Source organism: Ictidomys tridecemlineatus, chromosome 9, assembly GCF_052094955.1.
Source record: "Ictidomys tridecemlineatus isolate mIctTri1 chromosome 9, mIctTri1.hap1, whole genome shotgun sequence".
Taxonomy (NCBI): domain Eukaryota; kingdom Metazoa; phylum Chordata; class Mammalia; order Rodentia; family Sciuridae; genus Ictidomys; species Ictidomys tridecemlineatus.
The window spans coordinates 1,471,834-1,492,274 of NC_135485.1; the positions used below are offsets into that span (position 1 = coordinate 1,471,834).

The window sequence follows — 20,441 nt, forward strand, 5'->3', positions numbered from 1 at the left end:
CATCTCTGCCATGAACTGAACAAGGATGCAGAAATTTTTACAAGTACCTCCAATGAGTATATATGAAGTAGCAATTTTTTATACAATGTATAATTGAAAGCTAGTTGGAAAGTATCACATTCAGTTCCTTACTTGCTTGCTTTGAAACTGACAGCATACTGGAGGCCATTCAGAAGAAGGTTGGAATAAAGGCTGGGGAAATGATATCTGACAAACTTTTCACCTTTATAGAGGTGTAATGTTTAGGGGCCTGTGTAAATACACCAATGGTTCAAATAAATGACAACTACTACGAGGATCTGACAACAAAGGATATTGAAGAAATTGATGAGCTCAAAGTGGGTAAAATTCCAAAACTTGGATGTTTCTGTTGTGAGCCAGCTGGAGGTCTTACCTCATTGACTGAACCATCCAAAGGACTTAGCTTTGGTGTGCAGGTAGGCCTTTAATTTATATTCAACTATAAATATGTTATTACAGAAATAAAATATTACCTACAAAAAAAGCAAGAATTATTTTTTTTCCAACCACTGAATCCACAGTGCATATACAGGACACTTAATAAAAAACTGTTGAACAAATGAAAGTTATCTGTTTAGAATTATCTCTATTTGCAATGATTTACCTTTTTCTCTAGTGATTGGTTCTTCCCATCTTTAAGTATTACTGCATCCTTAACACTGGATTTGTTTATTGGTTTTACAACTTTAAGAATAAAAAGGAATAAAAGACATTAAAGAAACATTAAAATATAAATGATACAATTAACTAAGAATTGAAAATAGCCTCTATAATCATACTATGAACTCATTAACTTTCTTAAAGCAATATAACAAAATTTACAACCCAAATACACACTGCCATTGCAATAAGTAGTTATGTAAAGTTAAAGTATTTTCAAGTTAACTGGTGGCAAATATATGTAATTATGAAATGTCTATTAAAAATAATTACTTGGCATTTGCTTTGGAATACTTGATTCTAAAAAACTCAAAGTCAAAATTTTATAAAAATATTATAAGTATTAAAGTTTTAGGGGGGTTTTGTTTGTTTTGTTTTGGGTACAAGGGATTGAACTCATAGGTGCTTTACCACTGAGCTACATCCCTACCCTTTTTATTTTTTATTTTGAGACAGGTTCTAAGTTTCTTAGAGCATTGCTAAGTTGCTGAAGTTGTCCTTGAAGGTATGATCTTCCTGCCTTAGACTCCCGATTTTCTGTGATTATAGGCATGTGCCAATGCGCCTGGCAGTATTAAGAGCTTGAGTAGATTTTTCCCTGTGTGATGCCAGGGATTGAATCCAGGGCCTTAAGCATGCTAGGCAAATGCTCTACCACTGCTGGATCCCCAGTCCCACCAAGAAAATTCTTACACTGAATAATACTGCAATGGTACAATAAGAGTTTCAGTAAAACATCATGAATACAAACCTCTAATTCAGATTCTAATTTTAATAAACCTAGCTGAACAATATGTATGACTTGGGAGTCTGCTCTTCACCTAAAACTGGCCTTTCAGGAACAATAACAACCAGGAAATGAAATTGGGGGAAAATATTTCATTTATAATAGAAAAAAATACTAGGGATAAATTTAACAAACAAGGTACAAATCCCTCAATAATGAAAACTTAAATCTTATGCAATGGTATAAAACAAGACCTATAAAAATAGAAAGACATATGGGGCTGGAGTTGTGGCTCAGCAGAAGAGCACTCACCTAGGGCATGTAAGGCCCTGGGTTTGATCCTCAGCACCACATTAAAATAATAAATAAACCAAAGGTATTGTGTCCAACTACAACTAAAAAATAAATATTTTTTTAAAATGAAAAGACATAGGATTAGGATATGTATAAAAAACATTTAATTCTTTCAAATGTGAATTTAATGCAACTCCAATTAGAGAACCTACAGGGATCTCTCAATTTATTAAAGTAATTTCAAAGGACATGTGAAAAGCTAATTATCTGAAAATAGACAAGAAATGTAATTTTAAAAAAAGAAGACCTGGGCTGGGGTTGAGGCTCAGTGGTAGAGCACTTGCCTAGCATGTTCTATTCTCAGCACTGCATACTAATATATAAAATAAAGTCCACTGACACCTAAAAACAAAACAAAACAAAAAAAGACTTGCCTTGCTAGATTATTATAACATCCTATAAAGACACTCTAATCCAATCAACATGATATTTGAACAGGAACAGACAAAAAGACCTCCGGAACAGAACAGACAACCCAGAAATTGATCCTAGAATTCATGAGAATATACAACAAAAATAGCATTTCAATCCAATAAAAAGAGGCAGATTAATAAATAAGGCTGGTACAATCACATCTGAAAGAAAATAATGCACTGGGAAAACTATTTGGAACAAAAAATAGAAAGGATTAATGCCTACAACAAATTCCTACACATTGACAAGAAAAGACAAACTCAACAGAAAAACAAGCAAAGGACAGGAATGGGCAATATGTAAAACAGCAAACTTCAACAGCAAACAAATATAATAGTAGACAGGGAAATGAAAATTAGAAACATGTCCACATAGGGACATTTTAGACAACAATGGACTACACATTCAACAGCCGTGTCATATCACCTATTGACACACAGTGGTTCAGTCTGTGTAAGCACATTTTATGATGGTCACACAATGGCAAAATCATCTTAGATGGCACATCTCAGAGAGCTCTCCCAATTAAGCGATATGTGATTATAAACATTCTTGGAGATAGAGGGGAAGAGAGTCTTGTGCATCACTGGTAAAAATACAAATAGCTGAACCTTTTAAAAAGGCAAATGATCAACACTTATTAAAATTAAAAAGGCATATATCAGGGGCTGGAGTGTGGCTCAGTGGTGGAGTGCTTGCCTGACGTGTGAAGCACCATATAAAAATAAATAAATAAAATAAAGGTATTGTATCTATCTACAACTAAAAAAATATTTTTAAAAAATGCATATATCATTCTTGGGAATTGGGAGAAGGAGTGATCCAAAGGGGGCATTAATAATGCTATTCCCTAAGCTGGGTGCAGGTCTGTGAAATTTTGAAAGTACAGACCTAAGGTATGTGAATATAAAAATATACATAGTATATAAATATAAATAATACCTCAATAAAAACAAAGACATAGTCATTTAATCAAAAAAATCTCTCAGCTATCCATTTCATAGAAATATATCCAACAGTAAGAAAACCAAAGGTTTACAACAATATTTCTCATTACGGCAAAGCACAAAAAACAAACATACATCAAGAAGGAAATGGATGAACAAATTATATAACATTCACACAAAGAAATACAGAGCCATTAAAAAGAATGACATACAGGAGCTGGAGTTGTGGCTCAGCAGTACAGCGCTCGTCTCGCATGCACAGGACCCTGGGTTTGATCCTCAGCACCACATAAAAAATAAATGAGCAAAATAAAGGTATTGTGTCCAACAACAACTAAAAAATAAATATTTAAAAAAAAAGAATGACATACAGCTGCATACAGCTGTACTGGTAATCTGAAGATGACTCCAGTTTTGAAAACAATGACCAAATCTCCCCATTTATGTACATGAAGATGCTACCCATGTACCCTTGTGTGAGTTGGGTTTCTTGGCAAGCCAACTTTGTGATAAAGGTTTGCACTCAGAAATGCAACTGGGGAGTGGAGGTGGCAGAACTTCACCAAGGAAGAAGCTGCCTAAAATGCAGTCATTCAAGGTCTGCTCTGGGCCTGGGCTGGCTCTGCAAGATGTCCCCTCATGTGACCAAGGAGCTGGGTCTGTATATCCTAGCACCCACCATTGTTGGATCCTTCACTCCTGGGTAAGTGCTGTGTCCTTGGATACAGAAGTTCTGCAGCAGGAACAGTCACCTGGTGGAGCTACTATTGGGGCTGCTAGCAGCGGACCTGGACACCCAGGTGCTGGCAGTGATCACTGCAGTCCACACTGCTGCTTAGAGCCCTTGCTTCAGATTCTCCCTGGGAGCAGAGCCTGCAGGACCTGTTGGGCCTTCATCAGCAAAGGAAGGTTCATGGGATGAACAACATCTTATCACTGCAGCTGGTCTCAGGTTCCAAATGACATCCATCTCCCTACTCTACTCTCAGTCTAAGGTACCCTCACTCTGGCTTAGTACCTCTGCTGATCTAGGTGCCTTCCTGATGGAATGACTCAAACCCCCATCCCTGACAGCTAAGCCCCTGGTCACTGTGCCCTTCTCTGGCTATGGCCCCTAAATTTGCTATCAAATTTGGTCAGGAAGGTGACCAGTCAAATCACCTTGGGTGTTCCCTTGCTAAGCTTGGTAATTGTACCTCCTCCCACAACCAAGGCCAATTACCCTAGCAGGATGGAGACTACGCTCCTCACTTACCAGTATCTCAGCACATGGAGACTGGAAATGACTGAGCAGCAGCCAAAGCTTGACATCAAATGGCACTTTTTTTTTGTGCCTGTGGAAGATTTTGCTCTGTGAGTTAAGACCTGTAAGCATGTAGAACCCAGAGGTGTGTGGAAAACAAATTTCCTAAGTAATCACTGGGAGTGATGACTTCCATCTTTTGGTTTCCAAGTCCATATATTACATCCTGGGGGCACTGCACTAACAATGGTAACTGGTGTGCAATGTTTTTGCTGCACACCTGCAGGTTTTTGCTCCCTCACTGCCTCTGAACTGGCTCCTCAAATCATTGTACTGCTCTACTGGGCTGCAGTATGAGTATGCAGCTGTGAGGGAGCTGGAGGATGTCATGTGGCCCTGCTTCAGTCCCTCAGCTTTATGTAGACCCTGTGTCAGTGAACATGTGCTCCAGGACCCTTGAAGAATGGAGCAAACTGAGGCCCTGTGAATGGAAAAGGTGAATCGATGCCTGGAACATGCTGATTTAGTCAAGATGAACCACTGTGGACAAGGATGCCGTGTCAAGCACCTATAGTCAAGCTGATTAGGAGGCCAAGATGAGAGAATCTGTTTGAGCCCAGGAGTTGGAGATCAGCCTATACAACACAGTGAGACACCATTTCAAACAAACAAACAATAAAGTCAATCACTCTAACTTTCATGGTACAGGGGGTTCAACATTGTCAATTTGCCACCAAATGACTGTTCTCAAAGCATGGTGCCACTGGGAACTCAGCACTTGGTCTCTGTTGTTGGAGGGTTGGATGCTCAGCAGAAAATAGATAAAGCAACTCTAACGAGTAGGAGCTGCTGGGCCCATGCAGAGCCTCCACCCCAGCCCCATGCTCAAAGAGTAAGCATGTGTCAGCACTGGAACATAAGAGGACAGAAGCTGGTGTCAACTGACCTAAGTCATTCTGTTAACATGATTGTCTGGGCCATCCTCCATGGTAGGTGTTCATGAATGGGAGTTACTTGGTGTCCATCCCATAGATCTACTCACGTGCCTTACCTCAAGAACTCCTTGGGACAAATCTTTCAATTTTTCTTATTCCAGGTCTCTGGCAACCAGGCAAATCACTATAATTTCCCATAAGTCCATATGTTTTCTCTCTCCACACAGTATATGACCAAGTTTTACCCCTTTATTTCCCCTCAATGTTGTCTTCCAGGGCTACCTGAATTGTGTTATAGTGCACCTGAAACCAATTTTTGGTTTGCCCCACATACTGAACATTGTGAACCAAATTCAATCTTTTTATTCCTCTATTAGCTAGTATTAAGATTGTCCTCCTCCTCCTAAGACAATCGACAGAGGACATACCAATGCCAACATTAATGATGCCTTGGAGCTTGGGCCACATGCTCAGGCAGCCTGATTGTGCCTGCTGGTCTACTCATCATACCTAATATCAAATCAACCACTTCTAACTTACAATGAATGGATTGCCCTTGATAGGGCTGATAGAACTGGTCCATACTGGGAACTTCTGGCTTCATGAACATTTGATGTCCTCATGGTCTCATGGTCCTTCCCTAACAGAAACTAGTAGCATCATAGGAGTCTTCTGTTGTTTCACTTTTTCAGAAAATTCTAATTATTTTCTATAGACGATACTATCTTGCTCCAGTAGTCTGCATTATGATTCTCCTGTGAGGGCCTTGCTATAAATGTCACATGGCATAATTTCTCTTAACATCATAAGGTCTGTTGGGTTGCAAGTCCACGTGTCTGGGCCTCTTGCTTCACTGCCTGGCCCTTATAGAGGGCTTCTCTTCTTGGTTTTCTCCATAAAAATTTAGTGTCACTCCATACAGGTTGGAGCATTTCCCCAAATGTGGGATATGCTGCCTCCATTTCCTAAACCCAAAGATATCTATCCGGTGTTGTGCTTCCTTCTTAGTGGTAGAAGGTTAAAAAATAATGCAGCAATTTGTCCTTTGCTTTCAAGTTGATATCCTGTCATGTCCCACACCGCTGAATCTCCCAAAACTTAGTAGCAAGCCCTAGAATATTTGTAGCATTTACCTCCCACCTATTGGTCATTATTATGGTTCGGATATGAGATGTACACTGAAATACTCCTGTGGCAATATAGAAATGTTCAGAGGTGAAATGATTAGTTTATGAGACCTGTAATCTAGTCAGTGAATTGGTCCAACTGATGGATTAATAATTTGAATGGATTACTGGGTGGTAACTATAGGCAGGTGGGGCATAGCTAGAGGAAGTAGGTCACTGCAGTTGTGCCCTGGAGATTATATCTTATCCCTGGCTCCTTGAACATGTTTGCTGTTTCCTGATTGCTATGAGTTGAGCAACTTTCCTCAACCATACCTTTCCACCATAATGTTCTCTCTCATGACAGGCCCAGAGCAATGTAGTCAGTCATCCATGTACTGAGAGTGAGATCTCTGAAACCATGAGCCAAAATAAATTTCTCGTCTAGGTTGTTCTTGTCAGGTATTTTGATCACAGTGATGATAAGCTAACACAACAAAACTGATAACAAACTCACCATTTCCTGTTCATGCTGATTAGCATGATGTCATCAAAATAGTGGTCTCTGACATATTTCCATTGAATTCACAATGGAAAGTCAGGTGAAGTCAGATCTTGAAGCATGACACTGGATACCACAAACTTAACCAAGTTGTAGAAGAGTGGCAGCTGCTGGGTTGGGTGTATGGCACATATAACTAACAAGGTGTCTAGTACATTGTAAAATTATTGATCTGAGGAATGCATTCTCTTGATCCAGAATAGTTCTGGAGTTTACATTGTCCATCCTGAGTGAATATGAACTATTTCTGATTTTCCTTTCTGATGTAAATGGAAAAGAACAGCAGTTTCAGATTATGCACTTGGGCTTCCTCACCATGGTAGCTCTCACTCTGCAGGTCAAGGAACTGATATCTGGGGGTTCTTCCAACAAAGTATATCCGTTCTAAGTAACACTTTGGGACTTGGAATATGGCTCCTGGATGGGCCCTCCTGTGAACCCATTATGAGCAGGATCCAGGCCAAGGCTCATTTCCTGCCCAAGTCCCCATGTCCTAATTCCAATAAAGGGACCACAATGACACATCAGGTCTGGTATCAATTTTCATATCAGACCTTGTGTCCAAATGTTTCTCCAGTGTTTAAGTGTATGACATCAGAGTAAATGGCCATAGGTCCTTCTCAGGGAAAGACTAGTGTAATAACTGCCATTTACATTTGCCATAGTATCACATGATCCTTTCCCTCAGGGATCTTGCTTTCCTCCATTCTTTATGACAATTATACTCCCTGCTTCTGACAGGCACCACCACCTGAACTCTATTTCAGAATCTTATTATCCTTGCTGTGTTATTCTTGGAGCATCTCCTACCATCAGCCCTGGTCTACAGAGGATAGGCACAATGGGATCCTCCATGAAACTGGTAACAACCCCAACCACACCCCCACAGCATTTATAGCTTTGGCAAACTGGAGTATCCAAGATAAATGTCCAAGAACATTTATCTGCTGAGTTTCTTGGCCTTACGTAACTCAACCACTTTTGTCTCTTTAATCATCTACTATGGCATATCTAACATTTCTACTTCACTCAGTCTGAACCATCTCTTGAAATGTACCAAGCACTATCCTAACAGTATGTTAGCACCATATCTTGGCATCATTCTCAGGGTATTAAATCCAGTGTCTCTTAACTTTGGAACCATAGTTCCACCTGCCTTAAGCCAGCACTGAAGAATCTAGGCCCTGCACATACACGCTGATGAAATTTTTGCAGTCACTCTGGGCTGGTCACTTCTGTTGTTGTGCCAGTTATCAGTTTATTGCCTCAGCTACAAATCCAGCCCTCAATGTACTGCTTGCAATACTGCAGCAAGACCCTGAAAAATTTGGGCATGAAGTAATGCTAAACTTTGTCAGCAGAGGGTGCTGGAGGGATGCTATAGGAAGGAGGCCTCCCTATGTCCTGTTTCTTGCTCCTGCAGCTCTTAGCTAGTGCACTAGACATGCAGCAGCATTCTTGCTGGCTGCTTCCCAGGACACTCTCCCACATGTCACAGACCTAAGGGGTCAGCTTCCCAAGTTTCACAGGCATGCTGCCATCTGCTCAGTGAGGCAGTCACCACAGCAGTGTCTATCTAGCACCTCAGCACACTTCTGGGCCATTCATCCCTCTCTGCCAAGTGAATCTGTCTTGGGGGAAATGACTCTTCTAAATTTTTCCCTTCTTTCAGCACTATACTGTCTGCTAGGATAGACCCTTCAGAGTTCTCTTTATTCTTTGGTAGCTAACCCTATCACTAGTTAATAAAGCTTTGAACATTGCCTGTTTGAATTATATATGGTTTCCATCCCCTGATGAGACTCTTATACTCCCTTTATAGGCCCATTACTACATGGCCACCTTATGTTGACTTAATAACTAAGAGAGAGCAGGTGATAGCAAGAAAGAGAAAATCTGAACTTGCACACTTTCACATGTTATATATACTGTGTGTACTTAAGTATGCAAAAACATTTTGTCAGGGCAATGTGTGATGAGACTATGGCTTTTGTTGAAAAAAAAATTTTCCTAAAATTTACAAAATAAAGAGAAAGTATGTGTTAATTTTCCAAAACTGAAGCCACTACACTACTTTCAGGCAAATAGCAGGGGTCAGGATGGAGGGTGGCATGGGGGTGACTAGAAAGAGGACTGTCCCTTAACAGAATGGCTAATTCTGGAGAAGTATCTGGTACTGAAGATTTAAATATACCAATCTAAAGGTTGACATCCTATATATTTCAGGGTCTGATTACTCTTCTTTCTGGTCAAGTCAATGACCCAGAAGTAGCACACTTGTCAGGGCTGAGAATTCAAACTTCTCTGAAGTTCAGGACTGTCTTTGGCCTGTGGCTTGGGGTGGTTTCTTTTTCTTTTTCTTTTTTTAACATTTATCTTTTTGTTGTAGGTGAACACAATATCTTTATTTTATTTTTAAATGGTGCCAAGGATCAAACCCAGTGCCTGGCAAGTGCTCTACCTCTGAGCCACAACCCCAGCCCCCTGGGGTGGTTTCTTTATAGGCTTTAAAGAAGCCCCTCTGGCCATCACCCTGTCTCTTCTTCTGAGGAGTCTATTATCCCCAGCCACAGCCACCCCATTCCTTTTTTTTTTTTTTTTTTTTGGTATTGGGGATTGAACCTAGAGGCACTCAACCACTGAACCACATCCCGACTTCTATTCTGTATTTTATTTAGAGACACGGTCTCACTGAGTTGCTTAGTGCCTCACCATTGCTGAGGCTGGCTTTGAACTTGTGATCCTCCTATCTCAGCTTCCCCAGCCACTGGGATTACAGACATGCGCCACTGTGCCCAGTTTCTTTGTCTTTTATTGCCTGTACTTTTCAAATGCATGGCACTGTCCCAGCCTACGCAGACTAGCTCTCCTCTGACGGAAATCTTGATAGCACAGCTACCATTTGTATTCCACCTAAAATCTGTGATGAAGTAATCAATGCTGGCCTACCTGAGGATGATCCAACTTCAAAATCCCACATCCACTTTCAAGTGGAACAGGTTCCTGGGAATCAGACTGAGATTTGCCAGCAGGAAGTTAACTAAAGAGTGTGCTTGGAGGGGGCCCAGCCGCCCACCTGCTGGGTAGGCAGACCACCCCAACTGGAATGGTAATGAGAACAACCACCCCATTCACAATATCCTCAAAAAACACTTGGGAATCAACCTAACAAAAGAGGTGAAAGAACTATACAACGAAAACTACAGAACCCTAAAGAGAGAAATAGAAGAAGATCTTAGAAGATGGAAAGATATACCTTGTTCATGGATAGGCAGAACTAATATTAAAATGGCAATATTACCAAAAGTACTCTATAGGTTTAATGCAATCAAAATCCCAACGGCATTCCTCACAGAAATAGAAAAAGCAATCATGAAATTCATCTGGAAAAATAAAAGACCCACAATAGCAAAAGAAATTCTAAACAGGAAGAGTGAAACTGGTGGTATAGCGATATCAGATTTTAAACTATACTACAGAGCAATAGTAACAAAAACAGCATGGTACTGGTACCAAAACAGGCAGGTAGACCAATGGTACAGAATAGAAGACACAGAGACCAATCCACAAAATTACAACTACCTTATATTAGACAAAGGTGCCAAAAGCATGCAATGGAGAAAAGATAGCATCTTCAACAAATGGTGCTGGAAGAACTGGAAATCCATATGCAACAAAATGAAGGTGAATCCCTCTCTCTCACCTTGCACAAAAGTTAACTCAAAATGGATCAAGGGGGCTGGGGATGTGGCTCAAGCGGTAGCGCGCTCGCCTGGCATGCGTGCGGCCCGGGTTCGATCCTCAGCACCACATACCAACAAAGATGTTGTGTCCGCCGAGAACTAAAAAAATAAATAAATAAATATTTAAAAAAAAAAAATGGATCAAGGAGCTAGGAATCAAACCAGAAACTCTGTGTCTAATAGAAGAAAAAGTTGGCCCTAATCTCCATCTCGTGGGGTTGGGCTCCAAATTCCTTAATAGGACACCTATAGCACAAGAGTTAAAATCAAGAATCAACAATTGGAACGTATTCAAACTAAAAAGTTTTTTCTCAGCAAGAGAAACAATAAGAGAGGTAAATAGGGTGCCTACATCCTGGGAACAAATATTTACCCCTCACACTTCATATAGAGCTCTAATCTCCAGAGTATACAAAGAACTCAAAAAATTAAACAACAAGGAAACAAATAACCCAATCAACAAATGGGCCAAGGATCTGAACAGACACTTCTCAGAGGAGGATATACAATCAATCAACAAATACACGAAAAATGCTGACCATTTCTAGCAATCAGAGAAATGCAAATTAAAACCACTCTAAGATACCATCTCACTCCAGTAAGAATGGCAGCCAGGGGCTGGGGATGTGGCTCAAGCGGTAGCGCGCTCGCCTGGCATGCGTGCGTCCCGGGTTCGATCCTCAGCACCACATACCAACAAAGATGTTGTGTCCGCCGAGAACTAAAAAATAAATATTAAAATTCTCTCTCTCTCTCTCTCCCACTCTCTCCCTCTCTCTCACTCTTTCTTTAAAAAAAAAAAAAAAGAATGGCAGCCATTATGAAGTCAAACAATAACAAGTGCTGGCGAGGATGTGGGGAAAAGGGTACACTTGTATAATGCTGGTGGGACTGCAAATTGGTTCAGCCAATTTGGAAAGCAGTATGGAGATTCCTTGGAAAGCTGGGAATGGAACCACCATTTGACCCAGCTATTCCCCTTCTCGGACTATACCCAAAAGACCTTAAAAGAGCATAAACAGGGACACAGCTACATCAATGTTCATAGCAGCACAATTCACAATAGCTAGACTGTGGAACCAACCCAGATGCCCTTTAGTAGATGAATGGATTAAAAAAATGTGGCATTTATACACAATGGAATATTACTCAGCACTAAAAAATAACAAAATCATGGCATTTGCAGGGAAATGGATGGCATTAGAGCAGATTATGCTAAGTGAAGCTAGCCAATCCCTAAAAAACAAATGCAGAATGTCTTCTTTGATATAAGGGGGGCAATTCAAAACAGAGCAGGGAGGAAGAGCATGAGAAGATTACCATTAAATAGGGATGGGGAGAGGTGCATGGGAATGGGAGAGAGAAGGGGAATTGCACGGAATATGGTAGGAGACCCTCATGGTTATGCAAAATTACATATAAAATGGTGTGAGGGAGAAGAAAAAAGAGAGAGAACGTGTCACAGTAGATTGGTAGAAAGAGGTGATGGGAGGGGAGGGGAGGGGAGGGGGGATAAGAAGGGAAGCACAATACAATAGACACTAGTATGGCCCTATATATAAACGTGGTTGTATAACCAATGTGATCCTGCAATCTGTACATGTGGAAAAATAAGATTATGTACCCTATTTGAATCAAATGTATGATATGTCAAGATCATTGTATTGTTTTGAGAAACTAATAAAAAAATTTTTAAAAAAGAAGAGCATAGTTACTATTTGTTTACGCTAACTTTAGATTATTGATATTTTGGATTTTTATATTTAATTGTCTACAGGATTTTTTGTTTGTTTTTGATTTCTGTTTTTCCTAGAATCCCTCATTTTTTCTTTTTTTTAATTAATTAATCTTTAGTTTTTTAATTTGTTTTAAATAGTTATACAAACAGTAGAATGCATTTATGTACTTTGATATATTATACATAGACGGGATATAATTTCTCCTCATTTTTTTGTTAAATCTTTTTTTCATAGATTCTGTCCCTAACATCAGTGATTTTATTTCAGAATGCCAATCAGTTTAATAAATAATATTAAACCAAAAAAAAAAAAAGAGTGTGCTTGGGGAACACAAGGACTGAGCCAGGGGAAGCTGAAATATTAACTATCACAACAAATGCCCCAGTCAATGACACTGGAGAAAGGGGATCTAGGTGGCACAGACACAGATAAGCTATAATTATTATTAGAAATAGCCAGGCATGGTAGCACATGCCTATAATCCCAGTGGCTGGGGAGGCTAAGACAGGAGGATCACAAGTTCAAAGCCAGCCTCAGCACAAGCAAGATGCTAAGCAATTCAGTGAAACCTTATCTCTAAATAAAATACAAAATAGGGCTGGGGATGTGGCTCAGTGGTTGAATGCCCCCGATTTCAATCCCCAGTACCAAAAAAAAAAAAAAAACAATAAATATACATATATATATATAAAATAAGAAATAGACAAAAATATAAAAGGTATACATTAAGTTGTTAACATGGGTTAAAAATAAAGAGAAAGCTCAATGAGCAAGAAAATGCCTGAATTAACAATGTAATAGCACTTTCACAATTTTACATAAAATTATGCAGGTTTGCATACAAGCATATAAACATTTTTCAGGCAAACGTTTGATTATATATTTCAGGGTTCTTGTTTTCAGTATTAGGGATTGAAACCCAGGGCCTCCTGCTTGTTAGACAGGTGCTCTACGACTGAGCTAAATTCCCAGTCCTGAACTTCTTTCTGTATGTTAAAAAATTTTTTTTCTATATCATAAACAAAAAAGGACATCTCCTAAAAAATACCGAGGAATGTATTTACAACATATATATAATGAAATTGTAAAATCTTCATGCATTTTTCTTGTAGAAAACTCTTAATAAATCAGTAAAGGCTGAATTCCCTTATCAGCCCACCTATGGCATTCCTTGTAAGATGAGCAGAACACTTTACCCTGCCTTCCAGGAGCTCAATATGCATCAAGAGCTAGAGCATCACACAAACAAGTAACTACTGTACAGTGTTCTAAAAACTGCTGCCCGTCATTCAAATGCATAAGCAGTTTCCTTCCAATATGGTATTCTGGTATAAGAAAGGGTAAGTTGGGGCTGGAATTGGGGCTCAGTGGTAGAGCATGCGCCTAGTGTGTGGGAGGCCCGGGGTTTGATCTCAGCACCACATAAAAATAAATAAATAAATAAAGATTTATTAAAAAAAAAAAAAAAAAAAGAAAGAAAGAAAGGGTAAGTAGAGAATGGAGAGAAAGGCACATGTTTGAAAGTTCCAGTCACATTTGGTCAAATGTGAATGGAACACCAAGAAAGCTGGAAAATAGTGGCAGTACACTAAAGGCAAGGCAAGAAACAGTTCAGGAGGCTATTGTAAAAATCCACAAGAAAGAAGGGCTTGAATGAGGGCAGTGGGAACTGAAATCTAATACCTTGCAGGGTTTGATAATTGGCTGGATGTGAGGATTTTTTTTAATATTTTATTTTTTAATTGTAGTCGAACACAATACCTTTATTTATTTGTTTGTTTTATTGTTTATTTATGTGTATGTGGTGCTGAAGATCGAACCCAGGGCCTCGAACAAGCAGGCAAACGCTCTATTGCTGAGCCACAACCCAGCCCTGGATGTGAGAATTTTATAATCATTTGACAGATGCAAAAATAATACAAAATATTCATCCATATATTCCCAATTAGAATGAATATAAAAATCACAATAGATCTTGAGTTTCATTTCCATCCCTGAAATTACAAAATATTTCCACTGGTGGAAGGACTAAAGACAAGTTTTGTGTTAATGAATTGGATTTAACAAATACTGATCTAAAGTTTTGGCTCAGTTGGTAGAGTGCTTGCCAACACGTGTGAGGCCCCAGGTTCGATTCTCAGCACCACTATAAGTAAATAAATAAAGGTCAATCAACAACTAAAACAATTTTTAAAAAATACTTATGGGTCTTGAATTTTTTATTAATTTGTAATTTTTTATTAATTTTTTATTAATTTGTTTGTATAAACCCAATTCTGAATATAGGCAAAAGTATATGAATTAAGATAAAAGGCTAAGTTACAATCACACAAGATCCAACAACTCAGTGGCTTAAAGAATGAAAATAAGTCTCTCTCTCTCTTCCACATTCTGAGGTGAAAGTTCTCAGTTATTAGTGTAGCTACTTCATGAAATAGAGGCCTGAGTCCTTCTGAAGCCAGAATTAAAAGAGGCAGTCAAGTATAGATACGTAAATCAGGTCAGATCAGATCAAGGAGTCCAATTTGATGAGTCCAGGAAGTTGGAAACCTCCCCCTGAAGGACTAAAATGCCTTCAGAGCCATTCCTCCACCCTTATAAAGATAACCTGCCCCTTCTCCAACCTGTTGCTAAGGTAACCTGTCCCAGGAATTGTCCCTCCCTATAGAGAGTTATAAAAGTTGTTAATTAATGTGTCCTGGGCTGCTCCATCTGGACTCCCCCCACCCAACACCATCCCCCATCTGCTTCTCACCTTTTGGCCATCCTTCTGAGCATTTCCGGGCCTAGTAGGCAGGAAGGAGAGAAATAAGGGGAAGAGAACAGGAGAACAAAGGACGCCTAAGACATATAAAAGAAGGCAGAACACTCTCACTTCTTGGGATACCAGGATACCAGCTATGGCCCCCTTCTCCCTCATGGGAGAATCTATTTACCCCTTTTTAAATAAACCCTGCTTGGGGCTCAGTTGTAGAACACTTGCCTAGCATGAGTGAGGCAGAGTCTGATCACTGGCACCACATAAAAAATAAGTAAACAAACAAATAAAATAAAGGTATCGTGTCCACGTACAACTAAAAAATATATATTAAATAAACCCTGCTTTATATGCTTGCCTTGGCATCCTTCTCTAATGTTATCTTCACCGTGTGAGGGAGCAGAATGTGTCATCAATAACTAGGGGTATCACTACCAGCATAATTCCATAATTCTCTAGGACTGTATTATCTTTAGGTCAATCCTGGAAGTGGCACACACTACTTGAGCTCCCACGCTCATACCCTGCTGCCAAGCCCCTAGTCACTTGGTTACACTTAGCAGCAATCAGAATGCTATGGAGGGGCAGCTGTGTGCCTCAGAAAGGAAGAACAGAATTCCAATGCAGAGGACAAGTAATCTCTGCCAAAATGATCTTTGGGACAATATAAAATGCCCAAGATTAGGAAGTGGTTGCCATAAAAGTCAGGATAATGATTACCTTTTAGCAAGAATAGGGTTTTAATAGATTCTGAGGTTTTGGCAATAAAAGTAGTAGTTACGCGGATGTTCTTATTAATTAATTATGCTGTACTTTAAGTTTCCGCGTGTCTAATATTTTTCATGGTGAAAATCTTAAACAATCTATGCTTGTTTCAAGACGATATAATAGTCCAATGTGGGTCTTGAGACACCTCAGTCAGTCAAACAGATTAGAAAATTAGACTTCAAAGTGACATGTACCTCAGGCTTAATGCTGTTTGGTTTTATTTAAAAAGTATTTATAATAGTAAAATTTGTAGTTTACTTTCATCAATTTCTGAGTTCAATTTTGATACTTATGTGGTATGAAATGGATTCATGGAAATAAAATATTGATTTATAATATTTTTCTTATAAGAAATAGAATATAACAGCTCAACATGTGACAGGAATCCAGAAATCAATAAAATCTAGGTCCAGCATCACTCACCAATAATCCACCAGCAATCCAACTTTAATTCAGTTTCTTCTAAGAAGAAAACAGGTGGGGATGTGAGGTAGAAAGACCTAAGGTGGCTTCACAACCCCTGCCTCTTGGTGTTCTTGTCCTTGTGTAAGTCTCAGCCCTTGAGTATGAATGGGACTTATTAACTAGTTTTTAACCAAGGACATAGCAAGGTGACATGATGTGTGTGGTCATGTTACAGAAAACTGTAATGTCAGTCTTGCTAGGAAGACTTTCCTGCTGGTTCTGAAAACAGCAAGCCGCCTATTGTATGCTGCCTATGGAGAAGACCACATGAAAAGGACCTGAGGGCAGCTTCCAGCCAAGAACCTGGGAGAAACCCCAATCTTCGAACTTGAAAGCCTACAAGGAAATTAATTCTGCCAATAATCATGTGGCTTAGGAGAGAATGTTTTCTCACCCAAGTCTCAGATGAGACCCCCATCCCTGGCTGATACCTACAATGCAGCCCTGCAGTAGACCCAGATAAGCCATGCCTGGGCTCCTGACCCACAGAAACTGTCCAACAACAAATATGTTTTAGCTAGTAAGTTTTTAGTAACTTAGCAATAATACAAAATATTTTTTAAATTTTTTTTTTTTTTTTTTTTTAGTTTTCAGCGGACACAACATCTTTGTATGTGGTGCTGAGGATCGAACCCAGGCCGTATGCATGCCAGGCAAGCACACTACCGCTTGAGCCACATTCCCAGCCCAATGAAAAATATTACATAATACAAAATCCTTATGAAAACTCCACTGTTTTTCCAGATCCAAGAATACCTGACAGATCCCAGTGGCTCAGGAGGCTGAGGCAGGAGGATGGTGAGTTCAAAGCCAGTCTCAGCAAAAGCAAGGCACTAAGAAACTCAACGAGACCCTGTCTCTGAATTAAATACAAAATAGAGTTAGAGTTGTGGCTTGGTGGTCTCGTGCCCTGGGATTCAATCCCCAGTACCAAAAAAAGATACCTGGCAGAAAAACAATATCTTTTTTCATTACCTTCTCAATAACTTTGAAGGCTGACAACAATCAATTTTTTGATTATGCTATCAGAGGCATTTCATTATTCTTATCAGTTCTTGAAGAGAAGGGAATTTCTACTTCTGTCAAATATACAACAGTTTCTTTTTTTTTTTTAAAGAGAGGGTGAGAACGAGAGAGAGAGAGAGAGAGAGAATTTTTTTAATATTTATTTTTCAGTTTTCGGCAGACACAACATCTTTGTTTGTATGTGGTGCTGAGTATCAAACCCGGGCCGTACGCATGCCAGGCGAGCGCGCTACCACTTGAGCCACATCCCCATCCCCAGTTTCTGATTTTCCCCCACAGTACATGACATTGAACCTAGAGGCTCTACCACTGAGCTACATTCTTAGTTCTTTCTATTTTTTATTTTAAGACAGGGTCTAAGTTGCCCAGGCTTGTCTGGAACCTGCACTTTTCTTGCCTCAGGCTCCAGAGTAGCTGGAATCACATACATACACCACTGTATCCAATAACCTATTATTTGTGGAAAAATAAATAAGCTTATAAGAATTTCTGGGTATGGACTAAATACCTGGAAAATAATTGTATTTTAGGGGAAGTAAAGGGGAACAAGATAAAATGGTATTCACAGTTTAAATAATTATCTTTAATATCCCTTTTATTTGGATACATTGGTCAAATATTCTCACTTGTTTATTTATTATTAGTGATTTCTATTGTAAGGCACACAAGCAACAGATGTTTGAATGTGAACAGATCGAAATGTTAAGTGCTAATGAATCTTCAAGAAATTGTTTATAACAGCACTTGTGCTGATATTTGGAAATCCTCTCAATTATTTTATTTCAATCTAATAACTTAATAATATCTCACTTACAATATACAATAGGAAAAGAAAGAAACTACAAATCATTGGTCCAGACCTGCAAAGTTAGAATGAAGTCTGCTTTGCTAGTAGCAAATGAACTCTGATGTCACAAATAGTTTAGCCATACTTGTGAGCATATGTCACTGCTTTTATGATTATAGTACACATCATAAACATATATATAAACCCACTGGTCTTTGTCACCTAGAGTTAATACATTTTCATGGGAGTATAATACACTGCTCTGATGTACCACCCACAATAGCAAAAACTGTACAGGTTCAGTGACCTGACAGCCAACCAAGAGGCACTGAGAAAGAGCCCAGCTCCACCCACCCCACACCCACCCCCAGTACTGGGGATTGCGTCAAGGAAGGGCTTTGCACCCACTAGGCTAGTGCTCAAACACTAAGCTACATCTCCAAAAAAAGTCAGTCTCTCTCTTTTAATTTTTATATATTTATTTTTTAGTTTTAGGTGGGCACAATATCTTAATTTTTTATTTTTATGTGGTGCTGAGGATGGAACCCAGTGCCCCATGCATGTTAGGTGAGCGCTCTGCCACTGAGCCACAACCCCAGCCCAAAGCCCATCTTTTTTGAAGGCACTTAAATACCTGATCCAGACTAAAGGAACTTTTTGACAGAAATCCCTGGAACAAGGAATACAGTGTTAAACATTTAAACAAGGGTTGAGGGACTGTAAAATTCAGCAGGCAGAAGTTCAACATTGAATGGGAATAAAAAGGGTGAATTTTTGTGTAGGCATGGAACTTCCCTACAAAATATAAAGTTCCAGGGGATAATTTTGCTACATTCATTCCACCACTTTCAGTTCTTCTACTCTTGAGAATAATTAGCATTCAACATAATAAAGATAGAAAGGCTCATAAAAAAATTACTCACTCTTTGTACTCTCTCCCCAGTTCTTAGAATCCACTAAATCAACTGAATGCAGAGCACACATAATCTTCCGAGCAATAGTGGAGAGTGGTATCTTAGAGAGATCAAAACCTACACAGGTCTCACAATTTTCCATTTTCAAAAAGTCCTAAATGTAAGGTTAACAAGATGAATATCGACATGTTAATTCTGAGACTTCATAATAATAAAGACCAGTTACTTGAAAAATATATAAACTGAGACTTTCATTTAAAAATTACATCAATAACCACAGTATACAGGTTTCAATCATCTCATAATACAAATAGTAAGATGAAAACAATAACTAGAGGTTTAATTAGGGGATAACAGAAAGCAGAAAAAGACCTAATTTTGAAGTTAACCAATTATGAAGCAAAAAACCTACTCAAACACACCATTTGAAAAATGCCTATTACTCTCCTTCAACTATACAAAGCTGAAAACAGGTAAAAGTTTAAGTAGGAACAATACAGATCAAGCATCTGGTCACACGTCTAAACTATCTGGCACTAATTTAAACAGTACTGTTTAACAGTATAGGAAAAACAGAATAGTAAAAAATAAATAGCAAAGAAATCACCCAAGTGAGAAGCTGATAGCTAAATACACACAAAATTCATTGCTAAAAAATTTTCAAGTGTATTAGTTTACTTAACAAAAATAATTTTTTAATATAACAGATACAATATTTAATATAAACCTTTTTGTTCAATGGATTACAAAAATTAACGGGGCTTACTGGCTCTGAAGCATAATTATTTCCTGGTAAAGCTAAAAACATTTATTAAAAACTACCTCCTGAAAATTTTTTTAAAAACCCACCTGATATGAATAATTTTTAATTGTCATTCCATGTAACAAGTAGGTAGGTTTAGAATATTCTTAAAGGTAATCCATACAAAGTTCATAACATATTTAACAAAGATAATGTATAAACTGGGCTCTCAAGGAATAAACTACTCAAAATTATTTTATACTAATTTTAAAATAATTTCTAATTGTCCAGATACTACACTAATATCCCATATTAAATCTATTCCATCACTGAAGTATTTTCACTCCTAAGAAATTCAAATGTTCATCCTAAACACTTTTAGCAAACACTTTTATATAATTCTGAAATTTTAATTTTAAATTTCATTTGAAAGCTATTTATGACATGTTAGTCACACTAAAGTCAAAGCATTATTGAGATCTGTCTTGCAGAAATGTTGGTCCCCCAAAACACACTGCCTTAAGTGAAAA

The 20,441-nt window shown here is 38.7% G+C and overlaps 1 protein-coding gene and 1 pseudogene across 6 annotated transcripts in view; one reads left to right on the forward strand and one right to left on the reverse strand.

Annotated features, from left to right (window-relative positions):
- The window catches only part of Poln (DNA polymerase nu), a 162,887-nt gene extending 143,519 nt beyond the window's left edge, over nucleotides 1-19,368 (reverse strand). For 2 of the 6 annotated variants that reach the window (XM_078020853.1, XM_078020851.1), the window contains exons 1-2: nucleotides 19,179-19,367; nucleotides 626-705 (exon numbers count right to left, since the gene is read on the reverse strand). In XM_078020853.1, the coding sequence (XP_077876979.1) occupies nucleotides 626-705; nucleotides 19,179-19,311 (213 nt within the window). In that variant the 5' untranslated portion in view covers nucleotides 19,312-19,367. Of the gene's footprint in view, nucleotides 1-625; nucleotides 706-19,178 lie in introns of all 6 variants that reach the window. The other 4 variants (XM_078020854.1, XM_078020856.1, XM_078020855.1 and 1 more) reach the window with 4 other exon arrangements.
- Nucleotides 11-449, forward strand: LOC101958448 (NADH dehydrogenase [ubiquinone] flavoprotein 2, mitochondrial pseudogene; annotated as a pseudogene).
- Nucleotides 19,369-20,441: the final 1,073 nt, after the last annotated feature.